General features: G+C 42.4%; 2 protein-coding genes across 6 annotated transcripts; one reads left to right on the top strand and one right to left on the bottom strand.

Annotated features, from left to right (window-relative positions):
- Window positions 1-1900: 1900 nt before the first annotated feature.
- fbxo2 (F-box protein 2) lies at window positions 1901-11772 on the bottom strand. 5 transcript variants are annotated; one of them, XM_018758639.2, is made up of 7 exons: window positions 11673-11772; window positions 7053-7164; window positions 5765-5826; window positions 5174-5300; window positions 3659-3751; window positions 3435-3570; window positions 1901-2694 (listed from the first exon to the last, which is right to left on the bottom strand). In XM_018758639.2, the coding sequence occupies exons 3-7, from the start codon at window positions 5799-5801 to the stop codon at window positions 2560-2562; spliced, it is 528 nt and encodes a 175-aa protein (XP_018614155.1). In that variant the 5' UTR covers window positions 5802-5826; window positions 7053-7164; window positions 11673-11772; the 3' UTR covers window positions 1901-2559. The 5 variants fall into 5 exon arrangements, with proteins under 5 accessions (XP_018614155.1, XP_018614156.1, XP_018614157.1 ...); XM_018758640.2 differs by lacking the exon at window positions 11673-11772 and adding an exon at window positions 11466-11664; XM_018758641.2 differs by lacking the exon at window positions 11673-11772 and adding an exon at window positions 10496-10511.
- Window positions 9534-25897, top strand: phf13 (PHD finger protein 13). Its single transcript, XM_018758638.2, has 5 exons — window positions 9534-9774; window positions 10471-10508; window positions 13059-13160; window positions 22875-23448; window positions 23770-25897. Exons 1-5 carry the CDS (start codon window positions 9747-9749, stop codon window positions 23994-23996), a joined length of 969 nt encoding a protein of 322 aa, XP_018614154.1. The 5' UTR covers window positions 9534-9746; the 3' UTR covers window positions 23997-25897.
- Window positions 25898-27098: the final 1201 nt, after the last annotated feature.

Below are 27098 nucleotides of genomic sequence, written 5' to 3'. Positions count from 1 at the left end.
GAGGGTGTATTCGCTTGTTGTTTTATTTCTGACATTCTTTATTTTGAAATCCACATAATGAATGTCCAGGATAGACATTTTTAATTATGAAATACAGCCTTTCCTCATTATGCAGACTTTCACAGATTTGGACTTTAAGGATTTGTACTACCTGCCCGGATATAAGCAGACAGCATTTTTTTTTACTTAGTACACTGAATTCAAGGTAAAATGTCACACGCACTACACACACACCAAGAGAATGGAGTGCTGAGACTGGTAATTAAAGTGACTGTAGTCCTTGATGATGAACACATGGACACCTGTGTGAACAGGCAGAGGATGCTAAGAACCAGCCACTACTCTGGTACTGTATTTGCTTATTTGTGTATCTTATAAGGGGGGCGCAGTGGGTTGGACCGGGTCTTGCTCTCCGGTGGGTCTGGGGTTTGAATCTCGCTTGGGGTGCCTTGCAATGGACTGGCGTCCCGTCCTGGGTGTGTCCCCTCCCCCTCCAGCCTTACGCCCTGTGTTGCCGGGTTAGGCTCCGGCTCCCCTGCAAAATTGTATGGGACAAGCGGTTCAGGCTGTGTCTGTGTGTGTGTGTGTGTGTATCTTATAATATTTAAAAAAAAAAAAAAAACATTGGTGGGAGGGTATCGGGATTTGTCTGTCCTGTCTTTTATGCACCTACTCGAATGATGAACCTCGGTGCAGCAAGTGGTAGGGAACAAACTAGGTTTGCTTGAGACTTTCATGTCTGCAGCTATGTGTCCTTCTCTCAATGTAATGCATAAATTGTACTTTTTGCTGAGATGTACGTCGCTTTGGACAAAAGCATCTGCTAAATGAATAAATGTAAATGTAAATGTACATACATTTTTTGTGGTCATCAAAATCCTCACTATGGCCACCAGGAATAACTAAAATGTTCTCAGATTCATTCCAGACAAGAAAAACTGAGGGAGCATGATGGCACAGTGAGTAGCAGTGCTGTCTCATAGCACCTGGCTGCTGCGAGAGGATGCGAGTTTGAGTCCCGATCAGTCTGTCTGGAGTTTGCATGTTCTCCCTGTGTCTGTGTGGGTTTCCTCCGGGTGCTCTGCTTTCCTCCCACAGTCCAAAGACATGCTGTTCAGGTTCACCCATAGTGTGAGTGACAGTGTGTGCATATGTGTGTTCCACTGATGTATGGATGAGTGACCCATTGTAAGTAGTGTATCCAGCTGTGTAAGTCACCACGGTGAATAAGATGTGTGGGCTCATAACACTACATAGAGTTCATTTGAAGTTGCTTTGGAGAAAAAGTGACTGTTAAATGATGTACATGTAAAAATGTACATAACCCCATTTAGTTTTTTGTGACTCAAGGGAGAATACTGCCACCCACAGGCTAAACAAAGAAGTATATATGCAAATATCTCAATTTTTTTCCCATTTTATATGTGCAGCACAGTGAGACGTGGGTTCAAATCCAGTTCAGTCCGTGTGGCGTTTGGATGTTCTCCCTGTGTTCATGCTGGATTCCTCCATGTCCTGAGGTTCCCATCCACAGTCCAAAGAAAGCTCTTACAGGTGCACTGATGATCTTAAATTGCCCTTTGGGTGTCTGTGTGCGTTACAATGCTCTTCTCTATAGACGGGTAAATGACTGCAGGGAGCAGAGTGTAGTGTAACTAGCATTGTAAGCCACCTTGGACAAGCTAAATACTTTTTAATAATTGTACATCACTTGGGAGTAAAGAGTCTGCTTTCCTGAGGTATCATTTTAATAACTGAGCAAATATGTTACATTACTCAGAGAATGAAACATTGCACATGGTTTATTAAATAATTGACTTATTTCATTAAATATTTTTACATTTAATATTAGAGACAGCTGGTAGTGTAGTGGTTAGTGCTGTTGCCTTTGAACCCAAAGGTTGCAGGTTCCATCCCCACCTCTGATGGTAGTACCCTTGATCAAGGTACTTACCCTTAAAAAATTACTCCAATTACATTACCCAGATGGGTAAATAATCACAGGTATTCTACTATTGTGAGAAGGTGCTTGGGAGAAAAGTGTCAGCTAAGTGAATAAATGTAATGAAAACTTGCTCCTTATAGTGGATGGAAGAGAATGACAAAATATTACTGTCACAGTTTTTCAGTGTAAAATTTGCATAATAGCTTTTTAAATCACCAAGTAGTTCACAACTCTTAGCTTGTCAACACTTGTTGAATGAATGAACTTTCCAAATAATTCCACAAAAGGCCTAATATCACTTAAGTTTTTATAAGCACTTAAGCAGCTAAATGTCCTTTCAGAGGTAAGTGTACAGTATTTATATTCATATAATCTAGCGTAGGAGACAAAGCTGTATCCGGTGAAGGGAGGTATATTAGTGTACCACTGGGCTGGAATGGCTCCATAAACACCTTTACAACGTTAAGGTGACGTGCACATACAATATGACAAGTTGTTAAACGGATGCAGATCATTTGTTAATAGTGCTGCTAAATGCTGCCTCTTTCTTCATTTTTCATACAGTGCATTTATATAGTTACGCTTTCCTTTTTCACACTTTGTAAACTTCTCTCTTAAAGCTGTATTGTGACAGAGCTCCCAGTGACTCTCACGCCAAACCAGCCATTCCAGTACTTGGTGTCCTGGCCACCGTGTTCAAAAGAAATGAAGCGCAGACCTGGCCCATAGTCCTCGAATGTATGACTCACCTGAAAAACAATGAAAACAGCGAATGTATACACGAATGTGTACGTATTTCAGGTTTCCCTGTCAATCAGAGGAAGCAAATTCTATTAAAACCCTTTTCAGTCTCCATCATGTACTTACAGCATATGATGCTTTGTTAACACCCACCTATATAAGTCTTGGGCAAACTTTTGGCAGACTATAGCCCACCAGGGGTGATGGGCAAAACTGAATTAAATAGCACACAGCTGGTGTCAGGGAAGGTGGGGGAATCTACCATTGTTAATTACTGGGTATAAATAGTCAGATCCTGTTTTCCTATACCTGCATCTAGTGTTCAGTTGTTGGCTAAACCGAGCTTTAATTAAACCAAGATAACACGTCCGATTAAAGAAAAGCTAACTAGTGCATAACAAAGGTGTCAGTGCTCAGTCTACGCTTAATCACTTGCCGTAGACCTTTCAGGCTCTGCCTGTGTGCTTCCAATTCTTCTCTATATAGCTGAATGTTTTTTCTGAACTGAGAGCTAAAGTATATATTTTAAAGAACTAGACTGACAGGTCCCCTCCTGTAGTACAAACCAACAGCTCACAGTTTACAGTTTCCTCAGCCACTATGTTTTGTGCTGCCATTCCAGCATATTATGAAGCAATCACATCATGCTTGAGTCACACAATTTACTTACAATCTCAATGTAAATCTAGTGTCATACAATTACATTGTCACACTGGAAAAAATATGGACACGCTGAGATGTACTGTACCTTACGCCAAGAGGAGTCAATATCCGGATCAAGCGTCACTTCCTCAGGCTTAAATTCCTGTAGCACTTCTTCATTCTCATCCAGCAGAGACACTGTCAGCTGGTAGGTGCAGCCGCAATCTGTGCGACCTGAGTACCTATACAGACATGGAGTAAGATGTGTGTTTCTTGGCAGGGGGATTCCATGTTTGTCCAGGCTCTGTGTCAGATGGTCAAGGATCTTACCAGTCTTCCACAGTGACAGGTGGCTGAGAATCCAGGTCCTCTGCTGAATAACCTTCCTCCAGCAAGTCCACTACTTGTCTCTTTAGACACAACCTTAAACAAAGACAAAAAGAGAAAACTGAGAAAACTCATTACATGCAGAACCCTTTCTCAGATCATTTAAAAGGTTTTCTAAATTTCTGTTGAGGTTCCCCATTACACAATGCCAATATGGATATGAACCAAACAAGTGTACCTTATTTCAAAACAAACAAAACTGGTGCTTTTCCTATAGGAAATAATAGAAAATGTTATAGCGGTCCAATATGACCCTAAATATCATCAAAAAGCATAAATATTTGCAAAAATTTAATACCAATGTTATCTTTAAAGATAAGATTTTCACAGTTAAAATATCATTATTTTGGAAGAGGATGTATGCAAATAAGAAGCAACCTGCAATGCGTGTTTGTGTTACACATGGCATTTTTCTTGTTTTAGCAGTAACATTTAAAAATTTCAACAGGGTAATAAGTACAATAATTTTACTTTGACGAAACAGAACTTGCTTCTTCTGGCTAGCTATATATAAGATCTCGGAGTTAACTGGATGAGAAGGAGCACTGATCAGGAAAAACTGGATCATCAGGATCACTGTCACCTATATACCCTCAAAAACAACTTGTGTTTCATCCTTCTTAAATAGGGATTCCTCTTCAGGAGGATCATTTTCTCCTTCGTGGACCTCTGTAACAAGCATGGCTATTGTTTCTTCTTCCTCAAGAGTAACTCAAAACTGTTCATCTTTCTCCATTACACTGTGCTTTTGAAGCCCTGAGGGTCCACCAATAAGTGTGTTTCAGTGTGGTTCAATTTTTCCATTGAATTCTATTTACCAAGTATCGGCGGGTTTCTCTCCTCTGTCAACAACAATTTCCATTTCTGTAAACAATGAAACCCTGTGGTGCAGCAGCCCTAGCAACATCACTACTGTGATGTTTTGTAGACATCTTTGCTGGCAAAATCCACACTTTGTTTAAAAATATAAAATGTGAGGTGTATTGCACCATTTATAATTATAAAAGAGCATCTTCAAAAGGAAACGTAAAAAACGCACTTGTAACTTTCAGTTCTAAATTAAAACTGATTCCTCTGTGAGCCCAGTAATGTATCTAAAGGGATACAGTGTTTTCATATCATGATATGGGCACAAACAAGGAGTAAAATATCTGCAAAACACTGTAAACCAATGCAATACATAGCAGGGATCACCTGTAAATGTCAGTTTAATACAACCATTCCCCAAGTCTTGTGCAAACCCCTCCTTTCCGAGGCAATCTGATCCAAAAAAAAAAAAAAATCAGAGCCATTAACTTCTAAACATCAGGGATTTTAATCCAAGCACGTTAAACTCATCATATTTCACATTTCATTCTTACTTATTCCCTTCTAAACTTTCGATTTCAACCGCAGCTCTGGGCCCCCTGGTGGCCCACCCATTCCCCATCATTACTGCATTCCCCATACGTGGCTTACTCATATGAGGTGACAAAGTATTTTTTAACACTGTCATCACAGTGGGCATGGCCACAGTCCCCTGGCAGGTCCTCCACCTTCCACTGGTTGCCACCATTCTCAGTCATCTCCCAGAATTCCACCTCCTCTATGAAGGAAAAAACAGAGTGACAGTATGTGTTTATTGAAATAGAATTTCAATAAACACATACACAAAAAAAGCATAAACAGTTAATGACAGAGGCTGCTTTTGTAATGCTGCAAACCGTATGAAAGTACAGTGTAATAATTAAGGTGATCGATGAGTACTGCAACTACACTTAATGGCTGCGGAAATGTAATAGCAAGACAGTAGTGATGATAATTCAGACATGAACAAATATCTGCCCAAGACTGTAATAAAAATGGAAAGAGACATTGGAACTGATGTAACTAATCACCACAATGCAAAAGTAAATTACTGCAGTGAACAGAAATTAAGCCTTATATCATGTTGACCACATCATATCCATATCGTGTAACTATCAAATCAAACAAAGAAGTGGCAGAAGCGCTAAAAAAAATTGTTTTTCTGCAATCCAATGACTACTAGTACAAAGAGCTCACACTTACCTTCCCCAAAAGGGTTCTTAAGAAGATTTCTAGCCATCACTAGTTTCAGGTTTCAAGCCTTCCTGCAAAAACAAAATTAATCCTCAATAATGTAGGTGTGTGTCGGTGGTCAGCTTGGGGCTGCTAAAATCAGTCCCACTTGTCCCATACAGAGCCTAGAAAAAGGATCAAGTAAACAAGGGTGGGAGTTTCAGGTGGTCCCCTCAACATTTAACCAATTTAAGTGAATAACTATCAGTCTCGTAAAAGCCTAGTATATAAATGCCTCAAAAGCATTCATTCAGCAGAAATACATCCACTTGTCCAAAGCTAGGTCACGGTGAACCAGAGACTGTAATATATGATGATGTCAATGTTTTCCTAATCAAGAGCTGAGCGTGCCACCATTCGCAATGTTTACTGCAACGTCAGCAGTGGTGTGAGCTCTGCGGTCGACTGCTGCATTCTGGTGAATGCAGAAGCTACAGTAAATACACTATGGGTGAGCCTGGGTAACTCTGAATTGCTACCTTCTTTAAAAGACCTGCTATTTCACAAGTGATGTAATATAGTTGCACTGTACGCAAGGCTCCTTCCCTGTGAATTTTACTAAACTGACACCCAGTACAACAATGTATACAACGTACACTTCAGTGTCCTCAGAAACATGTCATGACACATTTCGAAAGTGGCCAGAGGGCCACACCCAACATCACACACAAAACTTGAAGGAACATGAAAATATCAACAACCACGTGAGTCAGGGTGCCACTGCAAATTCCTTAAAATAAATTTATTCCAGGATCATTGTTCATATCGCACACAAATGAATATGACAGTATGAACAAACATAAGAGCCTGGGTGTAACAGTTAAGAGTCTGCTGTATCTAAACCCAGTTTCAGCCCCAAAGGGCTGAAGTTCCCAAATAAGATTCTCACACAAACCATAAGGTTTAGTCAGTAGGAGCTATTACCTGCTTTGTTTAACAAACTGAAAGTAAAAGTACCAAAGCCACCAAAGCTGAATGTAAGGTGTGATTAATTTCAATATATTCAAAGTATTATTCAGCCAATCAGAGCCCATCGCACTGGACTGCAGCAAAGCTCCCACTTGTCTGTCTCTCTACTGCACATGAACCACTGCAGTCTGCTTTCATTCACCATTATTTACCTGCTGTGTAAGAACAGCTGACTCATCCACGACAAACGATTCCAGAAATACTGAAACTCGAAAAAAGGACAGTTGTGCCATAGCCCTATTTACAGATAAAAGCACTGTTAGGAAAAAAAAAAAAAGACAGAACTCACAGAATTAAGGACACACAGATGTTCTTTTTTCGATGTGTATCTGCTGTTCCTCCTTGTGGCCTGGTTCAGACGAATCCGCTGCTCCGCTTGTCCGGTTTGCGATTTGTCCGCACTATATTGTGCGCATACGGGCACTCTATCCGTTACACACGCGTAATTCAATAAAAACACTGAGGTTATCCTAAAACACTTTGTACAGGACATAAGCTAGTTGCTCGGATCAGTTCGAAGTCTGTGAGCCAGTGGAAGATAAGGCCCTCCCCATCCCGATGGCACACGAATGACGAAGCAGGGCTTGTACCAATCACCTTCTCTACCTCTCTCTCCCGCTCCCTCTCTCTGACTTCCTCCTCTCCTCTTCCCTGCTCTGTGTGCCTGTGGATATGTGTGTCCCAGATGCTGGAATTGCTAGTGGACACATTGCCTTCCTGCCAGCTCAGGTTCATTCATAATCTTTATCAGGGGGTTCTGACACCTACATTCAAAAAGTATAACTTCATTTATATTTGATAAAACTGTCAACATTTAAAATGTTACATTTCATGTGAAAAATTTGTAATGTTTATATATTCTATATATACATGTTTGAAATTAAATATTTTTTAAATATATTAGAGAAACTTGTGTCTGCTACATGCAACCTTTTTGGAATTAATGCTGCAAGGCAGCAGGGTCAGCTCATTGAAAAAATTATTTAAATCAATTGATTTTTTTTTTTAAATCAAGTTTATTGATTTTTTTCAATATGTTTACTTCTCATCAAATCTTAGAAAGGATACTTGGCAACATATCTAGAAGCACTTGCAAACACCTTTAAATTTGGAAACTATCAGCACAAACTACCTGAATAAAATGAAGGAATTAAACTATGTTACTTATTAATTTAACAAGGACTCTAGGATAAGTAAACCACAGTGTTTACTACACAAGTCAGCTTTGAACAGCTTAAAACATTGATTTTTGACATGTTTAATTACACCACAACTTTTGGATAGGATGATATTATAGCCATTCATTCACAGATGCCAATAGTTTTGCCAGAAGTATGGGTTACTTATGGTTCAACCAGCTTTAAGTTCTTGTCTAGAGTCTTGAAGATGAATACAAGTTTGACCCCCTATTCTGTATCAAGCTTCTTCCTAAGTTTAGACTGGACCAGTCCATATGAGCTAAAGACAAGCTGTATACCTGCAGAGGCAGAAAGAAGCTTGTTGACAGCAGCGATGGATTCCCCAATGTCATCACTTTTAACAATTAAAATGTAACAATTGTAAACATTTTCAGGAAGAAAACAAATACTTTGATAACACTGTAACTAAAATATACATTGAGTAATAGAGAATACCCAAGATTCAGAAAATAAAAAGATCTGATTTAAATTTTAAAAAATTCAATTTTTTGATTGAAAAAAGCCAACCTTGCAAGGCAGTATTACTACTACTGTTAATACTGAATTTAAAACTGTAACATGTGTACAATTTAAAACTGTAACATGTGTACATAACATGTGAGTAATATAAAAATATTAACAGTAACAAATTAGGCTTGTTTGAACATAAGGGGAACACACCTGCCCCTCCTTGTTACACCTATAGGCTGAAATAGCTTTTACAGAGTACTTTCATCGTTGCTAGTATAAAAAAGACAAAGTAATAGGGTTTTGTTTTCAGATTACGATCCTAAACTTGCGACTTCACCCCTGCAAAATAACAGTTTGCGCAATTTTAAGTTTCAGTCTTTTTCCAGTATACTATGTGTGCTTTTTTACATTATACCCCATATTCAAAGGGAGCAAGTAGTGTAGTGGTTAGGAGATGTTGCCTTGCAATCTGAAGGTTAGTGGTTTGAAACCCATTCCTGCAGCAGTGCCCTTGATCAAGGTTCTTATCCTGAATGAGTACAGTAAGAATACAGTTTATATGGGACAGCTGGTAGTGTAGTGGTTAGAGCTACTGTCTTTAGATCCAAGGTTGGAGGTTCGATCCCCATCTCCAGCTCTACTACCCAACCTTACCCTAAATTACTGCAGTAAAATTATGCAGCTACAAAAATGGGTAAATAATTTTCGCCTTTACACTGCAAGCCACTTTGGAGAAAAGCATCAGCTAACTGAATAAATATAAAAATTGGTAAGTCATTGTAAAGTTTACCTGACACTGTAAGTTTCCTGAGACAAAGGCTTAAAATGGTTAAATATACGAACGTGCTTATGTAAAACGCTAGTTTTAACTTAATTTTTGATTTTATCCAAGCTTATTGAAAACATGCACCACACGTTAACCAATTACGCAAAGAGAGAATAGCCAACTCAGCATTCAGCTCATAGCAAAAACATTTCCATCTTTTCTCGCAACAGTACTTCATAAGTGCGATATTTATAAAGTTACAAAACGCACGAAATACACCCGGCTAACGAATGACACGTGACTACTAGGGCTCTTTGAACCTGAACTCCAGCGATACGTTGTCTGCGCCCAAGCAAAAAGCGGAGGTTCCGGCTCCGCCCCCTCATTAATAATGTCCCTCTTTCGTCACGCAGGACCGCCCACTCGGGCTGCGCTGTAGCCCTGTGCGCTCCGTACGTCTCGGCTTCGGCGCTGCGAGTGCTCTGCGCTCATTGTGACACGAACGCGACAATTCTACATTTTAACATCTCTCTTCATTTTATTCGATGCGAGGCTGTCGACAGTAACCATGGACACGTCGCGAGGATCGATCCGAGGTAACCTCAGCAAACTTAAACTCGCGGGCGAACTTGCGACGATACCTGTCGATTAGTTGTTCTCTCCGGTAAAGAAGTGTAAAATAAAAACCGTTTTCGGATTTTATACTGAGAGTGTAGCATGAAACCTTTGCTGCATTTCTACTCAATTAGTCGGGGAAACGCGACGATCTAAAGGCTTCCGGCGCGGATCTCCACTCCAGCCGGCTAGCCGGTGGTCGTTAGCTTCGCCAGCTAGCTGTTCGCTGCCTGCTGCTGTCGCTAAAACTTGGCTTTAACCGAGGCACCAAAGGTGACAGTGCGTGAAAACACCGCGCTCGCTTCGCGCACGCAACCTGGCGGGTGTGTAGCGAACGTCGCGGCTGTCTCTCTGCTCCTGTCCTCGGAAATAGACAGCACTGAGGCCAACGCTAGCCGCGGTGCCTCGGGGGGACGGACGGTCTCTGACTCCAGCACCTCCGACTGAGGCCACGGCTGAACGCTGACTGAGATCGACATCGTGTTCACACAACACACAACCATCCGTCTCTGCTCAGCAGTGTCCTTTCAACGCAACATTTACTATTTACTTTTATTTAAAGCCCACGAACGGTGCATGTAGAGATACGTGGATTGTGTGTGCGACGTGATCGTGCTGATCTTCCGAACTCTCACGGCGCTTCCTAACCCGCTTCTCCCTTCCCTCTGTCCCTGTAGACGTGGAAACAGCTCCAGTTCGTACCTTCGACGCAGGGGTAAGAGACTCTTCATTCCCTTTTTACCGAGTGTCGCCTAAAAATGTCCTTTTAAACTGGCCCAGCCCGCGGAGAGCAGCTCGACACCCGACGGGGCTGCAGGGTGGGGTTTTGTCTCCTTCCAGCCCAGGCACTTCCCTGCGGGGGTCGGGGTGTCGGCTGTGCTCAGCGATACTAGTGATCACGCCGTGTGCGGCTCTCGGGTCAGTTCCGACCCGATCTGTTTAGCGGGAGACGGTGCGATGCGATACATGAAGCCCGTGTCTCTGTTCCGTCGACGTCCGTCCGCTCTCTCGTTACGCGTCGCGCCATCTTGTTTTCCACCGAACCGGCTCACCTCCGCTATTTACCACACTCAGCGGCCGTTTTTAGCTTTTAAAGTAAGTCTCGCGTGTCCTTTGGACCGTGACGCCCCGCACACAGGGCGCATCCCCCCCATATCTAGTGTCCGGTACCGGGCTTTCGCTGGGTGGCCCTGGTCTGGTGCTTTGCCAGTCATTCTGCTCCTACAGTAATAATAATAAATAACGTCCTCACTCGCCATCTTGTTTCCTCTCATTTGTCAAATATGAGAAAGTCAGCTTAGATGTTGCAACGCTTTGCTTAAACGGGGCCCGTAGTGTTTCATTTGAAATATGATGCCAGTCGTTTGCCCGTAGCGGCAAACCGGTTCCAGTCGCCGCAGGCAGCGCAAAAGTTCGTGTGAACTGCGCGACGGACGGTTTCATAACCACGCTTCTCAATTACAGACTTGATTACTTTAATAAAAATGTTTAATGTCCTCGTTTGCATTGATTGAAAACAGTTGGCCGACGTCGTCGGCAGCGTGGTTGTTCGCTCCTTTCTGCTAGTCAGTGTTAGTCGCTATCATATGATATGTGTCGCTTTTAAAATTGTTCATGTTAAAGACGTCTGTGATTAGTGTCTAACTGCAGCAACACGGAGAGACTTAATTACCTGGGTTGACGTGGCTGTGTTGGTGTTGTAACTGAAGCTAAGCGGCTCTGTGTGCTCCGCTGCTGCCGAGTGAGTGTGTGCGCTAGCGAACTGTCCGCGCCTGTCAGTCCTGTGTGTCTCATAACCGGCCGGGTTGTCTTCAGTTTGTTTTGTTTGTTGGTTTTAGCTGGTAAAGCCGCCCTTCTTTAGTGCAGGGATTACACTTACCTAACAGCTAGCGGAGCTACACGAGACGCGGCGGAGGGCGGACGGCCTTCCAGCCCTTCTTGGGCGGTCCCAGGGCCGCCGCGTGAGAGAACGGCTCTGTTCCCGCGGTTGAAGAGGCGCGCGCGCCCTCCCTCGTTTGATACCTTGTCGGGGCGGCGGTGACCTCGCGCTCCCTAGTGGCATTTATGGCTGTAGGTTTGTGTTCGGTGCAGCGCAGTGAGGCGGCGTCGTTCACATTCGCTCACATTAAAGCATACATTGATTTTTATGTGCCGACATCGTAGGTATTTTGCAGGAAGTTGTAGCTAAAGTAGATTCTAGGTGCTCCAGGGAGGAGTGAGCGAGCGCAGCAGGTTGAGGTGTCAAACAGTTTGTCCTGCACACCTCCTCCTAGTGCTCGAAACTGCACCTCAGTATAACAGAACAATGTTTCTGCAAGCTCTCACGCACGTTTCAGCCCTAACATGATGTTTTTCACTGAGAAAGCACAGCAGGGAGCACACTGGACCACCGTGTCCCCGCAAAAAGTACTTCCCCGGCCTGTTTGCTGTACATGACTGAAAGCAGGCCTCAAATCCACAGTAATGTCGCATATGTGGCGCGGACACCTCAGCAGTACACTGCTGAATATGGCCGAATAACTATATCCTCACATACACTATTAACTTTGGCATTTCATATCCTGCTGACGTTTGGCCCCTGTTTACAAAGTTAAATCCCCCGTGTGCTGGCTTGCTATACTTTTCTGGCTTCCTTGCGACTGCACCAACAAGAATTTAGCCAGAACGTAAGAAACGCGTCATCTACGTGTAATTGAGTCGTTTACCGCTTACGTTTACGCAGTATTGCCTTACGTGTTTTTACATTATGTCCCTGTGTCTCATGACGCTGTCTAGTTCGTTACTGTATATTATGGGACGGCTGGTAGCGTCGTGCTTAGAGTTGCCGCCTTTGGACCCAAAGGTTGCAGGTTTGAATCCCACTTTCAGCTGTAGTACCCCGTAGGTGCCTTAACGTTGTAAATTGCTTTGGAGGAAAGCATCAGCTGAACAAATACGTGTGTTTTTGTAGCTGTATATGCAGAGATTGTCAGAATTATAGTATCATGCTCTACATACACCATACGTCGATATTCTGAAAACAAGGTTTGTCTTTTCAGTCTGGTACCTTTGTGTGGAATTGTCACTTAGACTGTGCTTCCACTTTTCTTCTCATAAACTTGTTTTGTGCATTTTTCCACAGTTGCATGCATGCCGTGTTGCAGTTGTTTACCGTATCGTTGTTGCTACAATGAATGTATATTTATGTACAGGAGAAACACATTGCCGGTAATGTTTTTGTTCACAGTTCATGTTAAAGATAATTATGTTTTTTTTTTTGTTCTAGGAGTATAACCCAAGTTGTAAGAGGCGGCGAACAGTGGAGGACTTTAACCAGTTCTGCACGTTTGTGTTGGCCTATGCAGGTTATATTCCCTACCCCGAAGAGGTAAGTAAAGGCTTATACCTTGTATGAGAACAAACGTATCTTTAAAATCCCTTCTTCTCGCTGTCCGTCCCCCATATACACCGCAGGTTTTTTCTTCTCTCCTTTTGCAAACCAAGAAACGGTATAGGCGTCAACGGTTGAGGGTCATGTATGTTTAAAATTCCCCGTTGCAGCATTTCTCTGTATTTGTGGTGAGCAAGTGTGCTTCAGAGAATCATACTGAGTGTATTTTGTGTCTCGTGATGAATAGAGGACTGGTGTTTCTAAGCGGATGCTACACGCTCGGGGGGTTTCGACAGGACGGCTCGTGCAAAGTCTACGGACAGCGGTGGTCTGCAGGCCGGTGCCATGGTGTCTTGTTGTGTGTCGTGGTGCTGCTTTGTGCTACTGTTGTTTCACTCTGTTTAATCCACAGATAAGTAGCAGCGTGGGCAGCTGCAGTGCCGGGCTTCCCCACACGACACTGCCCCGCCAATACTCTTCCTCTCTGTCCTGGAGGGACGTCCCTCTCCCAGGGTAAGAGGGCCATTCCAGTCTCCACGCTCATCCAGTCCCCGCCTCTGTGCCATGCTCGACACCGTAGTGCACACTTTGCTCTGTAAGCGCAGATTGGAACGCGTGGGCTGTTGGTGGTCCGGGATGGAACTAAGCTGGGAGACAGTGGCCCATCCTGTCTGCATGTTGTATCCGATCTCTGAAGATGATAGGGTTGGAAGACCAGCCAGAGCCGTGAAACTCGTTCTCCCTTCCCACCCATCCTCTTTTAAGTATTGCGCTGAGCGCCGTCACCGCTGGCAGAATTTCTCGGGCGCCATTCACGGCTACGTAAAAGCCGTGCTTTGAAAATATTTAAATATCCAGTTTTGCTGCTGTTGTTAATTTAAACATTGTTAATTCATACATGGTAAGCCGGCAGTAACCGAAAATCTTGTCTCCAGTTTTGTTGTACCCAGTCAGCACGTGTGCAAGGTGTTGATGTTAGTGGCTGGTTCTTCAAAACGAGTTTTCTGATGAGGAAATGAACTACTGTTGTCCCAGAAGGTTATCAGGTTCTGATTTTGTTAGTCAGTGAGTCCATTGCTACATACTGCTGTTGTGTAACTCTTAATTTTTCCAGCATTTAATGTTTTTGGTAGAATTTCATTTCTGTGCTTTGATTGCAAATCAATAAATGTGTTGATAATCATAACAGCAGTTTTGAGCTGTTGGCTAGAAAAAATAGTAGTGCTTAAACTCTGTTGAAGGAGAACAAAAAATAAAGATGCCTATTGCCACATTCTTAGAGAATTTGACTGTGTGCTGCACTAAAATGATTTTGCAGTTTGGGGAGACAAATTATTTGTAAATAACAGGAGCCCCCTGAACTGGTTCATATTGAAGAATAGAGTGCTATTTGTTTACTGTGATCAACAGGGACCTCCCGTTTATTGTGTGGATATAACTGGCATTCACAGTGCTTATAAGCAGGACCACATGGTACTGCATAATTTTTTTTTGCTGCATCAAGTATTCTCACTCATAATAATTCAAATTAAAATCAGGTTTGAAATTCAGATACAATGACAACTCAGTAGTGCTACTGTTCAAATATCAGAAGTTGGACTCTGTCATAGTTAGGCATGGCTTAAGTTCCTTTTTGGATGGTTGTCTGCTCTGGTGTGAAATGTGCTTTCTTTGTCCTTATGAATTTTAATTTGTGATATAGCTTTTTTAAATGTTGTTTCAACATTATCTGGTTAAACAAGACCAGCTGTATTAAATATGTTGGGTGATAGTCTTTCCCTACCGAAATCTCTCAACATATGGGCATGCCTGCCCTGGAGAAATGAGTAGTTTCAGAGGAAAGGATTTTGAAAAAGGTATGTGTGTAAATCTGTGCATTTTTAGACATTAACATGAAAATGTGGCAACTTAATATACTGGCAAGTATAATTTTTATTTGCCTGTTTCTCCAGCGAGAAGATACAGTGACTTAGTTTTCAGAGGTTGTGCCTTCTTGCCTCTGCTTTGGGATGGCAGGTTCATATCCAGGCTCAGCCCAATTTGTATGTTTTCTGCAAGTTCTTCCTGTGTTTGTTACCTTTAGGTATTGTGGTTTTCTGCATGTGTTTTGGCTGTGTACTTTTATTTAGAATTAGCCACTTTAGTCTGTGATTGTAGGAATGACTCAGTGCTTTGTGAAGAGCTGGATTCTCATCTACATCATACTTTGCATCCAGTGCTTCTTGGAATTGTCTCAGAATTTATGTTGGAAGGTTAATAAATGTACAAATGTCTGGCGCAGTTCGATATTGACGGTTTTCCTACTGTCTGGAACAGGTAATTTGCTTAAATTTCTTTACTCAAACAGGTAGAATTGTTTTGACACCTGTTCGGTGGATGAGTGGACAAAGTACAGGTGGTCCCTGATTTACGATGGGGTTATATTCCCTGAAACCCATCATAAATCGAAAATATCGTAAGTCGAAAATGCATTTAATACACACCTCTGCGTGATAGACTGGGAGATGGAGATCGCTGCCGCTGCCCAACATCACGGGAGAGTATCGCTTGCCCGTGGAAAAAATGAAAATGCAAAATTCGAAGTACAGTTTCTACTGAATGTCTATTGCCAGCTCACCATTGTAAAGTCAAAAAAGTCGTAAGTCAAACCATCGTAAATCAGGGACCACCTGTATCAAGCAATCTACTGCGAAGTAACAACTGTGACAAATAATGACAGATTAAAATGTAAAATAACATTTGTATCTTCAAGGAAATATTTTTTTCCTTGCCTGGAAGACAGTTAAGCCCACTAACGTGCATCTGCTAAATTTGGACTGTTAAGGCTAGTGGAACACACATGTGATTTGAGACTTTTGAAAATGTAAAATTAATTATAGTAAAGAAAGTGAGAAATCACTGCTTGCATTTTAGTTTAGAAATAGTTTTTCTGTTTGAAAGCACCCATAATTGTCATAAATTAAGTGAAGTAGAACCAATGTCTTTCTATTTTGGGTCATTTCTTTTAAAGAAACACCATTACTCCTAGTACATAACGAAAATCTCACATATAATGGGTAAGGAAGGGAAGAAGTAATAGACAATTGGCAAGTAGGGTGTAAATATAATAGAACATGAATAAAAAGAAAATTATGACAAATTTAAATGTAAAACAACATTTATATTTTCAGGGAAATAACTGATCAAAATAAAATGTACCTATCCTGTAGACAACCAAACAAAAAACTTTATTGCAAGCCTTGCATGGATGATTTTATCCATTGAACATGCTGTAATGTTTTTTTCCCGCCATAATCAAAATTACATTTATTTATTTAGCAGACACTTTTCTCCGAAGTGATGTACATCTCAGAGGAAATACAATTTGTTCATTACGTTAGGAGAAAGGGACATAGCTACAGACATGTGATTCTTAAGTAAACCTAGTTTCTTTTTTTCTACTTGATGCACCAATGTTATTCCACAAGTAGGTGCATAAAACTCAGGATAGATGAATCCTGATCACCTTCTTACATTTTTTTAAAAATTTTTTTATAAAAAGGTACACAAACATTTATATACAATACAGCAGTAGCAGCTGTGTAAAGGCTTATCTGGGGAGGATCATAAAGTTACGGTGCATGAAGATTTACACCATACATGAGCTGGAGAGATCTTGGGCGAAATCAGTCCAGAATTCTTGAATGTAGACAGAGTTCCAGCAATTCTCAGGGAGAGAGGGAGGTCATTCCACCACAACGGAGCCAGAACCGAGAACCTCCGTGTTTTACTTCTCGTGTGCTTTACTTCTTGTGTGCAGGACCACCAAGTGAGCAGAATTAGACAAACAAAAGAGTCTGGCTGGAGTGAAGCGATTGATCATGTCTTGTGAATAGCTAGGAGCAGTTTTATTGATGCACTTGTAGGCAATAACCAGGGTCTTGAATTTGATCTGGGCAGCTATAGGAAGCCAGTGCAGAGAAACAAGTAGAGGAGATACATCAGAACACTTTGGCAAGTCAAACACAACTCGTGCAGCAGCGTTCCGTATCAGCTGCAGGGGTTTGATGGCAGTAGCAGGAAGGCCACACGAGAGTTGCAGTAGTCCAGATGGGATGTCACTATGGCCTGGACAAGTAGTTGGGCAGAGTCAGTTGTAAGGTAGGGATGGATCTTACGAATATTATGCAGGATGTATCTGCAGGTCTGGGTTGTGGCTTCGATGTGCTGAGAGAAATATAGACTTGACTAAATCATCACTCCTAAACTCTTAGCTGAGGAGGCAGGCAAAATGAGTGCATTATCCACTTTGATCGAGACATCATGACAGGACGACAGGCCAGCTGGGAGGTGAAGAATCTCTGTTTTGGAGAGGTTGAGTTGGAGGTGGTGATCAGACATCCTTCCAGAGATGTCTGAAATTCAGGCAGCAATGCATGCGGAAATATCTGATGCTCCAGGTGGAAAGGAGAGGAAGAGTTGGGTATCATCAGTATAGCAGTAGTATTTGAATCCATGGAAGGCTATGGCCGGGCTGAGAGAGGAGGTGTAAATCGAGAAGAGAAGAGGACCCAGTACCGAGCCCTGCAGAACACCGGTTGAGAGAGGCAGAGGAGAACAACAGAGCTCCACCAGACCACTTGATAGGATCTGTCAGATAGGTACGACTCAAATCATCTTAGTGCCGCTCCTTTGAGCCCAAGCTGATTGAGCGGAGAGTAGGATCCGGTGGTTGACGGTGTCGAATGCTGCAGACAGATCAAGGAGAATGAGGACTGAGGAGAGGGAGGTGGCTCTAGCAGATTGGAGAGCATCAGACACTGCCAGAAGCGCTGTCTCAGTGGAATGACCAACTTTGAAACCAGACTGATATCCATTGAGGAGATGGTTCCAGGTAAGGAATTCAGACAGTTGATAGCAGGCCACCTGCTCTAGAGTTTTAAACAGGAAGGAGAGGAGGGAAACTGGTCTGTAGTTTTGGACTGGGATCCAGGGAGGGTTTCTTTGAGAGGTGAAATGAGTGGTTTTAAAGGCAGCTGGGAAGCAGCCAGAGGAGAACGAGGAGTTGATGATCTTAGAGATGAAGGTGGAGAGTCGTAGGGAGATGTTCTGTAGGAGTGACAATGGGATCGGATCAAGCAAGCAGGTGGTGGCTCTGTGTCATATCAGGAGGTCGGAGATTTCAGATTCGGTGAGCGGCTTGAATTTGGACAGCATGAATTCGCAGGGAGGTCCAGTGCAAACCAGGCAGGGTGATGCTGAGAACTTGTCTGTGATTGTGTTTGCTTTATCTCTGACAAACAAAGCAAAGTCATCAGCAGTGAGAGAAGAAGGAAGGGGCGGCGGAGGACACAGAAAGGATGAGAAGGTGGCAGAGAGTCTGGTTTTTTAGTTGCAGACTGTATTTTGTTGTGGTAAAAGGTAGTTTTAGCTGAGGAGACAACAGAATGAAAAGTAGCTAAGAGTTGTTTGTAGACATCCAGGTCCAAGCAAGTCTTGGATTTTCCCCATCTTCGCTCTGCAGCCCGGAGTTTGGCCTATTAGCACGTAATGAAATGTATCAGTCAGCCATGGGGTGGCACTGGGGCATGCTGGTCTGGAAGATAGAGGACAGAGAGAGTCAAGGGAGGAAAACTGGGCAGAGAGGAAAATGTTAGTGGCATTGTCTGTTGATAGATCTGAGAATTGCGCAGCAAAAGGAAGAGCGGACAGCGTAGTAGAGGCAAAGCAGGAAGGTGAAGTCGAAAGTCTTTAATACATTATCCCTGATGTACACTGCAAAAAGTAGTGCACTATTTCTCGGAGCACTCTTCTTACTATGACTGGTAATACATGTCCTTTGTTTAGCTGTCTACTTACCAGGTTCTTTCGTGTGCATGGCTTCATGTGTATGATGCACAGTTTGATAACCATACAGACACACATTGTCTGAAACCGCTTGTCCCAAGCAGGGTCGCGGTGAGCTGGAGCCTAACCCGGCAACACAGGACGCAGGGCTGGAGGGGGAGGGGACACACCCAGGATGGGACGCCAGTCCATTGCAAGGCACCACAAGCAGGACTCAAACTCCAGACCCACCAGAAAGCAGGACCCGGCCAACCCGCTGTGCCACTAATCCCCCTACGTTTGATAACCAAGTGACATATATTATAATATATGGTGTATGTTATGGTAGACATTCATGCAGTACTTTATTTTACCATTAAAATCGTTAAATATATCTGCTAAGGTTGGCCTGTTTTAATGGTGGAGCACATATGCAATATGAAACTTTACTGTAGCTTATATTACAGGTCAAAACTGGTAGTCCAAGAACTGTAACAGTTAATTTTTTTAAAAAATGCAGATGTTCATTTCTGTAGTCAGCTACACATTATAAATATCGATTGAAATGTAAAGGTAATCCGTATGAATGTGGATACTGCATATAAAAAAAAAATTGTACTTGCCACACTAGATAACCTTTTTAAACTGTTTAGTGTTGGAAATGTCACTGCTGGCGGGACTGAAGAATGAGATGCGTGAGAGGACGATATGATTTGGTCTCAAGTAACCATCCAGACTAACGCAGCCTGTGCCAGACGAGATTTATTTTACTAGCTGTGCCTAGTAACCCTAACATCATCTTCTGCCCTCTATTTTTATTTCATTGTGGCAAATACCATAAGAAGCAGGTTACTTCTTATGAATCTAAAGCATATTTTTCAGAATTGTGTAGAAAATGCTGTTGTGGAAACCCATCCAAGGTCTTTCCAATACTGCTTGAGAATATTAGTTAGGTAAATTGAGGGACACCCGTTCCTCATATAACAGGGTACACTTTTTTTCCTGAGAAATTTCGCCATTAGGCAAATCGCCATTGTTCTGTTTTCCTCTTTTTTCAAGATGAAAACACTTTGGCAATAAAAGGCTCATTTCCTGGAGAAGGTGTGGAGCACGATTGCTTTGTCTAGTTTTAAATACTCCCTTTTACTCATTTTAAATAGAGCTCTTGAATTAAGGAGACGGCAGCCATCCAAGGTGAGTGTGGCGTTTGTGAACGGAGCAGTATTGCAAACATGCTCAAGCACTCAAAGTAAGTCTATAACATGTTTCTAAGCACCGCACTTTTAACGTTTTAACTTTTTCTTGCGCTGTCCAAATACCGGTTTGCACGAAGACAGCCTGAAACGTGAACAGCGACCGCGGTGCCTACAGAGTGACGCGTTTTATCCTATAAGCTACTGGTTCATATGATGCAATAGGGACAACTGACTTCCTTTTAAGAATCATTTTATCGGCCTCACTTTCGTGATTGTTTGCTTCGTTGGACTGTTTTATGCCAGTGTGTATAGTAGCCTGGAAGCCTCACAGCCACTTTGTTACATGGGGATGGACGTCTTCCTTTTAAAAGTCTGCTACTGGTTGAAATAATGAAAGCAAAGGTGTCTGGCGTTCTTGCATGGCTCTTGTTCCACCTGTCATGTAAGGAAAATGCATAATGGGCAAAAATGCCAACGACAAATAAAACTGGTGTTGTCTCGCTGTTGGAGAATATACTGTATATCTCTCCAGAAGCCTCTCTTACGAAGGTAAACAAATGAAAGGTGTCTTACTGTTATCTCCATATCCATGACTGTGTGGTACTTTGTGTACATGATGTATTGGTTTTTTTTTTTTTTTTTTTTTTTTTCCCCCCCTTCATATTTAAGAACGTCTGGTGTGTTTTCTAACTTGTTTTTGGTGTTTGAGGAACAGGTAAAGAATGGGGAGTGGATCCTGTGTCTGTCGAATTGGCTTTGCCACTGCACTCTTGTTGTGTTAGTAATGTGGAAGAGGTAGATCGCAGTCGATACGTTAATTAGTGGTGATCTCACAGTGCCTGGGTGGTGCAAGAGGACGTGGGTTCGATCCCCGCTCAGTCTGTGTGGAGTTTGCATGTTCTCCCCGTGTCTGCGTGGGGTTTCCTCCGGGTGCTCTGGTTTCCTCCCACAGTCCAAAGACATGCTGTTTACCCATAGTGTGTGAGTGACAGAGAGAGTGTGTTCCACTGATGTATGGATGAGTGACCCATTGTAAGTGGTGTATCTAGCAGTGTAAGTCACCTTGGTGAATAAGGTGTGTGGGCTGATGACACTACATAGAGTTCATTGGAAGTCACTTTGGAGAAAATAAGTAAATGTAATTAGGATTCCCTACTCCTCTTCTAAACCTTCTGACAGCCTCCATGTTGGGATGGAGAAGGACCACTTATAAAGTTTGGTCCTTTTTTTTAAATTTAACTGGATGGTCAGTAATGCAGAATGTTACCTGGATGTGAAGGGTGCAATTATCACAAGCTTTCAATTATTTACCCATTTATATAACTGGGTAATTTTACTGGAGCAATTTTTAGGGTAAATACCTTCCTTAAGGGTACTACCACCAAAGGTGGGGATCAAACCTGCGACCTTTGGGTCCGAAGGTAGCAGCTCTAACCGCTACGCTACCAGCTCTTTGTACAGTTGAGTAACTTGTGAGATGAGCAACAAAATAAAGTAATAGGTTGAATAGAGACCGCTACTGCAAGCCATTTGTTTACAAGAAGATTGAGAACCTCTTTGCTGAGATTTTCAGAATTAATAAACAGTAGCTCGCTAATTGATGAATGTCTTTGACATGTACGTGAAAAGGGTTGCAAATTCCCAGGACTAATAATGCTGTATTTACTGTACCCCTGTACTGTTGTCCACTTTGGGTTTCGGTAGAATCATCTACTAAACCAGACCTCCTGTAGGTTGTTTCATTGTCGATGAGTAAGTGTATATACGTTCCTCATGGGTCTGAATTATGTGTGCTTTCGACAAGCTGAGAGTTGTGAACTACTTGGTGATTTAAAAAGCTATTATGTGAATTTTACATTGAAAAATTGAGACATAGTAATATTTTGTCATTCCCTTCCATCCACTTTGAGGAGCAAGTTTTCATTACATTTATTTGCTTAGTTGCCACTTTTCTCCAAAGCAGCTTCTCACAATACTAAGATACCTGCAATTATTTACCCATTTATACAGCTGGGTAATGTAACTGGAGCAATTTTTTTAAGGGTAAGTACCTTGATCAAGGGTACAGCTGGAGGTGGGATTTGAACCTGCAACCTTTGTGTCTAAAGGCAGAAGCTCTAACCACTACTACAACAGCTGTCCCTGTTCAAAGTTCTTTTCTCAATGTGAACCATCTCAGGCTTTTATGAGTAATCTATCTGGACTCTCAAACAGCTTCACCACAGATTATTCCTTTATAAGGCAATGAATTCTTGATCAGGGTCACAGGCGTACCCACCTACACAAATGCAGTTTCTGTGTTTAAAAGAATTGCTTTGGCGCCGCTCTAAGTTACATAGCTGCTGTAAAATATTGTTTTAGAATTGAATTTAAAATTGCAAGAAAGTGAAGCGCCGTATTTTGGCCTGTAATGCAAAAGGAAGAGAGAGAGATGAAAGGCTCGATAGCGCCGATGGCGCTTTACCATGGGTTGCCCTGGCTCGTGTACTCCGTCAAAGTGTCCGGTGTCCCACTCATTCATGTTCTGCATCCACATTATGCCAAGCTCCTGAGCCGGAAGGTTCTGAACGCCAGGGTTTGTGTGGGGAGTCCACAGTGATGCTGTGAAAGGCAAACGCTTTACTGCTGACATGAAGGGGCATAATCCACCCATGACCCATCCTCTGTCTCCCCCCCCCCCCCTCCCTTTTTTCTTGTGTGCTCGTTCCAGGAGCCTTCACTCAGGAGCCAGTCGAGTCCACCAAACAGCACGGGCAGCACAGCAGATAGTGATGGCTGGGAGATGCCGCACCACAGGCTCCCCCTCACCAGCGACATACCTCGGCCCAGAGACCTCAAGAGCTATACTGGCCCAAAAGGAGCTGTTGAACGTCTGGAAACTCTGAAGCACTCAAAACCAACAGGCCTCCACCTTGATGAGAGGAGGAAGGTAGAGAAGGTCAAGAGAAAGAAGAAAAAGAAGAAACTTAAGTATCGAACAGAGGAGAAATCGATTGATCTCTCTCCCGCATACCGAGTAATCAAGGAGGAGCCACAGGATTTCCTCAGCATCTGTAGCCCGTCCTTGGATGTGTCAGGCTCTCCTGCAGAGACTCTGGACCCCACCCCTGCCTGCAAGGAGGAGCAGGGCACAGAGCAGCCATGCTGGGAGCCAAAAGGGGAGTCGGTGGTCCTGAAGGTAGAGGGCACCCCCAGGAAGAGGACAGTGATCCGGCTTGGCAAGCAGGTGGTGTTCAGGGATGAGGACGGTTCTGGAGATGATGAGGATATTATGGTGGATTCAGGTACTCTTTTTCTCTTTTTTTTAGGTGTTTGTGTGTTTTCCACCTTTTTCCTCATGTAACAGAAGACAGGTTATGGTCATGTAATGAAGTGAATTGACAAAATTCATGACCGTCTGCTGTATACTATTACTACCATAGCTGGACAAGTTAAGGTCTGTTTTACTAGTTTTTTTTATATACTTTGAGGCTAAGGAATTGACAAAAATTACACGTGTATTTTTTGGTAAAGTAACTTCTTTATGTCATAAGTGCTCAAACACATGCATGTGTTTCATAACTTGATGTGCACAATGACACTGATCTTTTATTTTGTCTTTCCAGATGATGACTCCTGGGACCTAGTCACATGCTTCTGTATGAAGCCTTTTGCTGGACGGGCCATGATTGAGTGCAATCAGTGCAGTACCTGGATCCACCTGTCCTGTGCCAAAATTCGCAAATCCAATGTCCCAGAGACTTACACCTGCCAGAGGTGCAAGGACTCCAAGTTTGACATTCGTCGGTCCAGTCGTTCTAGAACGGGGTCCAGGAGGCACCTCTTGGACTGATCACTGCCCTTCTTCCCAAAGGAACAAGTCTCCGGCACATCTGAAAACCTCCTTTCTCCCAAAATGTCCAACCGCATGGCAATCAGAGCACCAACAAACAAAATAATTGTAGGTGAATGGAGACGGACTTCTTCAGGGTTATACGACCAGAGACAACTTTTCAAAACTGGTACATTAGGCAGTATTTTCATTGAACTGAAACGGTGCACTTTTTAAAATGAGGGGAAACATTCTTTTCCTGGACTGTTCTTGGAAATGCCCAGGTGTATCTACAGCTTTCGAAGATATTCCTGCAGTTAATTTACTTCTGAAATAGCCCATGTTTCTTTATGTAGCGGCTATCTCTTTTTTATATTAAGCATTAGCCCAATTTTGGACAAGTATTCTGCCATTCTGTTGTGCTTTCGTACCTAGAAGCTGTAAAAGGAGAACTTACTGTTGAGTATCATTTTTTTTCTTGTGGATTTTTGAAGTTTACACATTTCTTGACTCTACATGTTTAAATGTGTAGGTAAGTTGAGTGGGGAGCGGGTTATTGGTAAGAACTGATGTTGAGGTCCATTCGCTGTGTCATACAGAGCGTAGTTGGATTTGATTAATGGGAAGGGGATCGCAGTGTTGTCCAGCTGCCGCTTGGACGGAGCCTTGGTTTGCACCTAGTTACTGTCCATGCAGCATATCCTAATGGTCACAGCAGTCCTGTGGAGAGTAGATTTATACTACATATGATACACAACCCAAGCACTTAAGACATATCCAGTTCATGCTCATTTAAGTTTAACTGTTTGGTAAGAATGATTTGTACGGTGGCTGGTCACGTCACCTAGTGCCACTAGACACTTCTGTTGAACTGCACAGTACATAAGTGATATTAAACGGAGATTACAGTTATTTATAGTGTACAGTACATTGAAAAGTAGAACTTCTTTGCCTTATTCTGTTTTTCCTCCATTTTTGTGACACTGGAATATGGACAATGGGAAAGTGTGTAACTTTGGATTAAATGACATACAAGGTGGGTTGCAGAGCAACTCTCATGTACAATTAATAAAACTGATTAAGATGCACTTCTGAGGACAGATCTTCTGTAAGCTAATACAGTAGTGGATGCTATGACGACATATTCTATTATAATGGCCTGCCAGAGATGCGGTCCACTTCAACACCTGAGATTTCTGCAGTTAAGAAGAAATGTTGGCTGTAATTGACTTGTTTGGGGTTACTGGGGATTTAGAGAGGACCACTTGCATCAACCCCTTTATTCAAGAGAAGTGCTTGTTGTAGATACATTGCGTCCTCCCACTTTGCTCTTTCAAAAGCATAGGCTGAGCTGCTGCGTTTCTAACCTCTCTTTTGTAACAAAGTCCGCACCAAGAGCTGTTTTCTCTTAACAAGGGGCTTCTGGCTCTGGCTCGTGGTTCAAACGCAGTCACTAACCCACGTCTCTAGCTACTCCAGGCCAATGTGTAATTTCTAATGGAAAGTTAAATTATTTCCCTATAACAGGCTTGTTTTGGGTTGTTGGATTCAATTTTTGAAATTGTAAAAAACGTATTTTGCATCTCGAGAATTTAACTTTTCAGTTTCAGTGGCTGCGTTATCGCTCAATGACCTTGATGTCTAAATTTTAAATTCTAAGTTCCAAACAACCACAGACTACGCTGTGATTTTGTAAAATTCCATTCCCTTAAAATGTTGTATCGTTACACTTTACCAAAGGTTTCCCCCCCCCCCGCTCCGTTGTTTTTATAACATCTGGAGAAATGTTTGGAACAGTAAGACAGCAGAGGTCGGAGTTGTCAAGTTTTCATCTAGAGACAGAGAAGTGGGGTAAGCAAAGAAGCTGTTTCTGTGAAACTATATATTGTGAAATGTCATAAATAAAGATCTAATAATTTTAAGACATCATGCATATTGTTGTTGTGACTGAGATTTTCCTGTCAATTATATTAGATGGGGGGTGCGGTGGCGCAGTGGGTTGGGCCGCAGTCCTGCTGTCCGGTGGGTCTGGGGTTCGAGTCCCGCTTGGGGTACCTTGCGACGGACTGGCGTCCCGTCCTGGGTGTGTCCCCTTCCCCCTCAGGCCTTACGCCCTGTGTTGCCGGGTAGGCTCCGGTTCCCCGTGACCCCGTACGGGACAAGCGGTTCTGAAAATGTGTGTGTATATTAGATGGTTGTATGTGATCTCTCAGCTGTGTGATTGACATGTCATTCATGAATGAACAAGATTTGATTTTGAGATGCTGATGAATCTCATTTCCTTTGCTGTGCAAGTTGACTATACTGGATTATTGCTATTGATTACAAAGGAAGTAAAATTAGAAGACCGGTCCCTCAAAACACAAATGTTTCACATCACTGTAGGTCCTTATTCAAGTTTACATTTATTCATTTAATAGATGCTTTCCTCCAAAGTGACGTACATCTCAAAGTTAGCAAAATTCCTGAGCAAGCCAGTTAACTGGAGCATATTTTAAAATGCACAGATTTGGGGCAGCCATTTCTTTTTTTTTATTTTAATAAACTTGGGCTGCACACTTGAATTTGTCACAGTACCTTCGTGTAGCAGTACTGGGCACAGATCTAGAACTCATTCCACAGTGGCCTTTTGGATGCTCTTAGCAGCAGCCTATATTTTCACAATAATACTTCATAATTGTACTTTTTGAAAGAGGAAAAAAATTGATAATTTCTTAGTGTCCCATACCTCAGATGTAGCATTTGTGCTCAATGATTTGCAAGGACTTAGACATTTTTTCTCCACATATTGCCTAATTGAAGTGCTTGGACCAGCTGATGGGTTGGGATAAAAATCAGCAGATTTAGTCCACTGTAGAGTGACTTTGAGACCCTTTTTCAACAGATTTAAATAATTGTATTTAATTTATTTAGCCAGTATCTTCAGCTATTTTGACAGTAAGAGCAAATTACAACAGAGGAATTATGTTTTGTTGAACTTCTATGAGAGGAATAGTCACCAAGTCAATTTCATTGCTTCTGTCATTGATTTGTAGGTAATAGGTGATTTTTTTTTTAAATCTGCAATATGACCACATATTCATTGAGTGCAGAACTGAGAGCCATGTAGACTTGTTGAATAAC

This window comes from Scleropages formosus, chromosome 2, assembly GCF_900964775.1.
Source record: "Scleropages formosus chromosome 2, fSclFor1.1, whole genome shotgun sequence".
NCBI classification, from domain to species: Eukaryota; Metazoa; Chordata; class Actinopteri; order Osteoglossiformes; family Osteoglossidae; genus Scleropages; species Scleropages formosus.
Note: the sequence above shows the minus strand (reverse complement) of the source record. Positions and strands in the feature narration are given on the sequence as shown.